The following is a 7011-nucleotide window of genomic DNA, read 5'->3' on the forward strand; positions in this document are numbered from 1 at the left end:
TGAGAGATTGTTTGTTATATGGGATTAGATAAACCTATCTATCTAGGATTGAGGAATACTACGGAGGAAAGTGGTACTTTTATTGGTTTGTCTAATCCCATATAACAAGCAATTACTCTTACTAAAGATCTTTTTAATAATTTTTTTAATTGTATTTCTAATTCCTATCCCTTCTTTTTAATAATTCGTTCCAATAGCATATAAAATTTTTTGGAGAATTTCTCTTCAACTTTGACACGCAAGTCAGTGTTGCCATGACATTTTAAAATGCACGGCGTCCACTTTTGGTTTATAGTGGGGTGGGGTGGAAGAGAGAACAAAACAAAAGTCAGAGGAGAAAACCACTCTTACCTATCAATAGAAAATTCAGAAGAAAAAAAAAAGAAAAGAAAAATAGTGGCATCGATTCCATATAGTATTTTTTTCCCCCTTTAAAGATGTTCCCTAAAGTAAAATGATTTTAGAGAGGAAAATATGTTTTCAAAAATTGTGTCGGATCAAAGAAAAACAGACATGAGACTCCATATTTATTAGATAAATATTATTCTTATTGTGAAATTAATTATATTATTCATGTATTTTTTATTCATCAAAAAAATATTATTATAAATAAGGCATTAATAGTGGATGACGCGTGCTTCACTCAACGATTACATACTACTACTACTATATATAGATGCAAAGAGAATATCAGAAATTAATTTTTTTTAGTATTAGTAAAAAAAATAAATTATATTTTATCACTTTATTTTTTTATTAAAGTGTTATGGAATTTTATTGTCAATTTTGCATTGATGTATCCGTTGCTGGGATGCTGGTTATCTGATGTCCCATGTCTCTTCCTCCTCCGCCTGGGTCACTTTCTGACTGTCGCTGATGGGGGCTCAGTGGCTGTGCCGCGGCACTAGTGGTCTTTTCGCTGTAATGGCCATGCGAATAGTGAATAGATAACATTTTCCTTGAATCTCTCTTCCTTCTTGTCTTCTCGTCTTCCTCTACTCTTTTCTACTCTGCTCTCTACCACAAATTATGCTTGCTGTTTCGTCTTCTTCTTCAATTTGGATTTCAAGTCCTGTTTTTACTCGTTCGGCCTACTAAGCCGAGCCTGAAGGTAAATTCATTGGCGGCAAAGAATATATTTGGAATTGGGAGAATATAATGATTTGAATTCAATTCATGTGCTCGGCTAATCTCTGCTCCGCGAATTGGTTTGTTTCGGGCTTCTGAGAAACCCCACGTTTGATCCCAAGCTTTTATCTTGTTTCAAAGACGGTGCTTGCTGAATTCCGTAACGCTGAACCTCCACGGAAGGATTCCGTTGTTCCTCTTGCAGCACCTATCGTTGCTCCCAGTAAGCTCTTTTTTCCCCCCTCTCTTCAATTTATCCTCTTTGATTTTCGACATTATTGTTTGATTTCGCATTAATTGGACCGTCTTGTATAATGAGCTTAATGAGCTGCATTTTGGTGACTTAATTGCAGCTAAAACGGTGTTATTATTACCATAGGCGACTTTTCTTACATGTTGCTCTGTGTGCATGGGACAAATATGCCACTTTCGAATGTAGTCATATCACTTTCCAATTTATCGAAACCACTTTTAGTGACGACCATTCATTCCGACACCCACCTTCGCCTCCCCAATAGACGGAAAAAGGCGTTAAAATTAATCTAAATTGCTAAAAATCTCAATCGCATCCCCTGTTCAGAAGTCCAGAGCCATTGACATTGTCTTCCAACCCATTCACTCGGTACTAATGAAATCATCATTAGAGAGCATGCATCCCACTCCAAATCCCACTGGGGTGGTGGTGGTGGTCCTCTCACTCGGGGTTTAGTGCTTTCCTTTCCTTGTTTCCATCTATCTTCTATTGAACACATTTAAAATCAGAATGATATTGTTTGACACTTCAAATATTATTCCTTGAGTCGGTTTATCAAGTGACCCACGGTCCATCCATCATAGATTGCTACCTTCAATTTTCTCCTTCAGTCTTTAGGTAACTCCTACCAAGTCGTAGTGACAAGTGCTCGCTCGCCACTCTGCAAAGGGTTCTTTCATTTCTCTAGGGAATTTCACCTTTTCTTCCACTGCTCTGCCTATAGTTCCGTAAGTCCTTATTTCTTCTCATCATCATCGTAAAATCTCTTGAAAAAAATATCTTTTGTTACATGATTTCCATTTTTTATGGCGTTCATTCATTTTCACCCCCCCCCAAAAAAAAAAACTTCCTCATTTGAAACAGTTTGCAAGTTTTGGTCTTTTCTCTTTATGCTGTATTTCTGTGTTTGTTCTTGTTTTTTCATCCCTTTTAGTTCAAGTGGTTCTTTATTTGAGCCCTACTTGTTGGCATTTATTAGTTGAATATCTGTTTATTCTGTTACATGCTTTTCAAATTTCAATTATTAAGTTTCATTCACCTGTAGGAACTTCACCTATGAGTTCGGCATTCATCATAGTTATATATTTACTATGGCTTGCATCAACATTGACACTCGTAAGTGGAGCATCAAGAAAAGTAGCCTCAAACCCTGAGGTTGTGAATATTGGAGCTGTTTTCACATTTAAAACTATAAATGGACGAGTTTCTAAGATTGCCATCAAAGCTGCAGAGAAAGATGTGAATTCCGATCCACGTATCCTTGGTGGACGCAAATTGAACATAACCCTGCATGATTCCAACTTCAATGGTTTTCTTGGCTTCATTGGAGGTACTTCTATCATCTCATTCCTGTTTCATTACATAATAGTTAACACTCTCTCTGTCTCGTGTAGATTTGATGCATTTGGCATCATAGAAGTAATATTTAACTTCAATGTTATCATCTTGTTGGTTGGTTAAATTGTCATGACTCAGACTTTTTGTGCTTACAGCGCTCAAGTTCTTGGAGAGAGACTCGGTTGCTATCATTGGTCCACAAAGTTCAGTAATGGCCCCTGTGCTCTCGCATTTGGCAAATGAACTCCATGTTCCTCTTCTGTCATTTACAGCTCTGGATCCTACCCTGTCACCTCTGCAGTACCCTTATTTTTTGCAAACAGCTCCCAATGATCAATTCCAGATGACTGCAGTGGCAGACATGATTAGCTATTTTGGTTGGAGAGAGATTATTGCTGTTTATAGTGATGATGATCAAAGTCGAAATGGGATCACTGTATTGGGAGATAAACTTGCTGAAAGGCGGTGTAAGATATCTTACAAAGCAACACTGCCCCCTGATCCAACTGCTAGTCGAAATGATATTACTATTCAGTTGACCAAGGTTCGAAGTATGGAGTCCAGAGTGATTGTTCTTCACACCTTCTCCCTGACAGGTCTCTTGGTTTTTGATGTGGCTCAGAAATTAGGAATGATGAATGAAGGTTATGTCTGGATAGCATCTTCTTGGTTATCAACTGTTTTAGACTCAACTTCACCACTTTCTTTGAATACTTCTAACTCAATCCAAGGAGTTCTTACACTTCGCCCTCACACCCCGCAATCAAAAAGAAAACAGACCCTTATGTCCAGGTGGAACCAGATAAGTAATGGTTCAGTTGGGTTGAATCCATATGGCCTCTATGCTTATGATTCTGTTTGGATCATTGCTCTTGCGTTGAAATCATTTTTTGATCAGAATGGTAATCTTTCATTCTCTAACAACACAATTCTAAACAGTATGAGAGGGGAGACTCTGGATCTTGGTGCACTGAGCGTTTTTAATGGAGGGAAACAATTGCTTGATAACATACTGCGCATTAACATGACTGGATTGACAGGACCTATTCAATTTGGTTTAGATAGATCCCCCTTAAATCCATCATATGACATCCTCAACGTAATCAATAGTAGTTATAGGAAAATCGGGTACTGGTCTAATTATTCTGGGCTATCTGTTATTCCTCCAGAGAAACTTCACACTAAGCGAGCCAACCGATCAATTTTAAACCAACATCTGTCCAATATAACTTGGCCTGGTGGTACAACAGAAAAGCCTCGGGGATGGGTTTTTCCAAATAACGGAAGACAGCTAAGAATCGGCATCCCCAATCGAGTTAGTTATCAGAACATGGTCTCGCAAATAAATGGTACCAATAAAGTTCAAGGATACTGCATAGATGTCTTCCTGGCTGCCATTAAATTGCTACCATATGCAGTTCCATACAAGTTTGTTCTGTTTGGAGATGGACATGAGAACCCCAACTACTATGAACTTGTCAATAAGATTAATTCTGATGTAAGACTCAGAATCCATGATGCATTTTCTACACGTGACTAAAACTTCATTATATTAATCATGTTGCAGTTGCATTTACAGGTGTTTGATGCTGCTGTAGGTGACATTGCCATTGTCACTGACAGAACAAAGATTGCAGATTTCACTCAACCATATATAGAGTCAGGACTTGTTGTTGTTACCAAAGTAAAACAATTGAAGTCAAGTGCTTGGGCTTTCTTGCGACCTTTTACTCCATTAATGTGGGCTGTCACAGCTGTTTTCTTCCTCATTGTTGGAGCAGTTGTGTGGATTCTTGAACATAGAACAAACGATGAGTTCCGGGGGCCTCCTAGGAAACAAGTTGTTACAGTTCTTTGGTGAGAACCTTTCTTTTTTCCTTTTCCCCCCTAAAGATTTTTCCCAACCGACAGACCTAGAAAAACACATAGCTTTGGTTTATTCTATTGTCTTTGACATGCGAAAAACTATGGAATTGTTCAATATTTGTCCGATCCTTCATAAATCTACGAGCACAATTCATTGCTGGTTTGCCAAGCATGCTTGTTTTTCAAAAGCATTTCCTCTGCTGGTCATATGTTGCTAGTCTCTTGCTTTTTCTTTTGTTGTTTAGAAGGTATTCGGTTGATTTCTCTGCTGTATGTGAGTAGTGTTCTTGTAGCAATACAAATTATTTATTACAGAATTTAGTCATCTCATCTGATGATTATGCATTCCTAGTTTATGAACTGGATTCATGATACCAATCGGGCAGGGTATCCTACTTGTGTTGGAACCTGCCTCAAATTCAGTACATCTATTTCAGATGCTGTCAAATCAATCTAAACATCTTCTTTGATAGAATTGGCAGCTTGCATAAACCACGTAACATTACCTGTAATCTTCATTTGTTTTGGTTTTCAGGTTTAGCCTCTCTACCATGTTCTTTGCACACAGTAAGTCTGCCATCTGGTTGAATTCATATGATGATATGCCCTAGAGTATTTTTGACAGTAGAAATGAATTAACCTTGATTTTTGCTTCTTGTTTCAGGAGAGAACACAGTTAGTGCACTTGGTCGTATTGTGCTAATCATTTGGCTTTTTGTGGTCCTGGTAATCAATTCAAGTTATACTGCAAGCCTAACGTCAATTCTCACTGTGCAACAACTTTCCTCACCAATAACAGGAATTGATACATTGATAACCAGTAATGAACGTATAGGCTTTCAAGTAGGATCATTTGCTGAAAACTATCTTAGTCAGGAACTCAACATCCCAAAATATAGGCTTATTCCTCTTGGTTCACCAGAAGAATATGCTATTGCTCTCGAGAAGGGAACTGTCGCAGCTGTTGTTGATGAACGACCATATGTTGAACTCTTCATGGCAAATCACTGCAAATTCTCCATTAGAGGCCAAGAATTCACCAAAAGTGGATGGGGATTTGTGAGTATCTCTACCTAAAGTACTCTGCAAGTTACTTAGAAAGATGTCAATAAGTAGAACAGCCAAACCCTAAATGTTATGAAAAGAAAGAGAAAAGAATCCATGGTGAAATTTCCAACATGGTTAAGAGTGACGAGTTTTATTATTAGAATATTTATTAGACAATAGTTTGGAAGTGTTTTTACTCCCTTCGGTCCATAATATAAGATGTTGGTCAGAAGAAAATTGTACTCCAAAATATCAGGATAATTAATGTGATTTTTTCACTTTCATCCTTGTTAAATATAGGAGAGAGAGGAAAGAGATGGGAGATAATAAAAGTGTAATGTTAATGGCAACTTTATCATTTTTTTAGGGGTAAAGCAGGGAAACTTTATCATTTTATAACACATTTAATGACTAAACTTTCATTTCTTGGTATGTGAGAAAAGTTAACTAACTTCTTTTATTTGGACCGAAAAGAGTATAGTTCTTTCACTAGTCTTGTGAGTTTCATTAGATTTATTTCAGAAGGCCGCTCAATATCTCATGCGTTGTTGCAGGCGTTCCCAAGGGACTCTCCTTTATCCATTGATATGTCAACTGCCATTCTTACTCTGTCTGAAAATGGTGAACTCCAGAAGATTCATGAGAGGTGGCTCTCGACACGGGCCTGTGAGTTTAAGGGTACAGAGGAGGGATCTGAGCAACTTCAGTTACAAAGCTTTTGGGGCCTGTTCATGTTATGTGGGATAGTAAGTTTGGTAGCGCTTCTTGTCTATTTCATCTTGATGGTTCAACAATTCTGCCGTGACTTCCCCAAAAATGGCGAGCCCTCCAATGGTAGCAGCTCACGCTCTGTTCGCATCCAAACGTTTCTAAGTTTTGCTGATGAAAAAGAAGACATGTCACAAAGAAAGCTTAAAAGAAAACGCAAGGATTTTTCATAGAATGCTTATTAGAAAGAATAGTTATCAAACTCTACCCTCTTCGGGTCATGTGGGTCAAATATCGTTGTAGTTATATATCAGCTCTTATGCTTATCGATAATTTTCTTTTGGTTGTTACGTAAGTAATCGGTGGAACGTCAAATATAGTGCACAGACTAACAAATGATACGATGAAAAGTACTCTGTATATTCAACTGATAATTCTGATAGAAATGGCAGAGTTACAATAGCAAGGGAGAAGGACATGCAAAAATGAACAGTAAGAAGGACACCAGACAAGAGAGAGAAAAAGATGAGAGAGAGAGAGAGAGAGAATCACAGAGGAAGAGAGCAATCCGAAAATATTCCACACCCTCATCTAACCGAATTTGTCTTATTATATTGCCTCCGTTTCCTTGATTTCCCTCAACTTCCACGTTTTCCTTTTCACCCTTACAC

At 37.8% G+C, this 7011-nt stretch overlaps 1 protein-coding gene across 2 annotated transcripts; it reads left to right on the plus strand.

Moving 5' to 3' along the window:
* The first annotated feature begins 1101 nt into the window (after positions 1-1101).
* Positions 1102-6685, plus strand: LOC114721323 (glutamate receptor 3.2-like). 2 transcript variants are annotated; one of them, XM_028907145.1, is made up of 7 exons: positions 1102-1351; positions 2427-2711; positions 2875-4217; positions 4299-4576; positions 5121-5152; positions 5250-5644; positions 6187-6685. In XM_028907145.1, the coding sequence occupies exons 2-7, from the start codon at positions 2438-2440 to the stop codon at positions 6571-6573; spliced, it is 2709 nt and encodes a 902-aa protein (XP_028762978.1). In that variant the 5' UTR covers positions 1102-1351; positions 2427-2437; the 3' UTR covers positions 6574-6685. The 2 variants fall into 2 exon arrangements, with proteins under 2 accessions (XP_028762978.1, XP_028762979.1); XM_028907146.1 differs by lacking the exon at positions 1102-1351 and adding an exon at positions 1898-2109 and having other exon boundaries at positions 6187-6627.
* Positions 6686-7011: the final 326 nt, after the last annotated feature.

The sequence above is a fragment of the Neltuma alba genome, unplaced genomic scaffold, assembly GCF_004799145.2.
Source record: "Neltuma alba isolate B1F8T4 unplaced genomic scaffold, ASM479914v2 tig00012028_pilon, whole genome shotgun sequence".
Taxonomy (NCBI): domain Eukaryota; kingdom Viridiplantae; phylum Streptophyta; class Magnoliopsida; order Fabales; family Fabaceae; genus Neltuma; species Neltuma alba.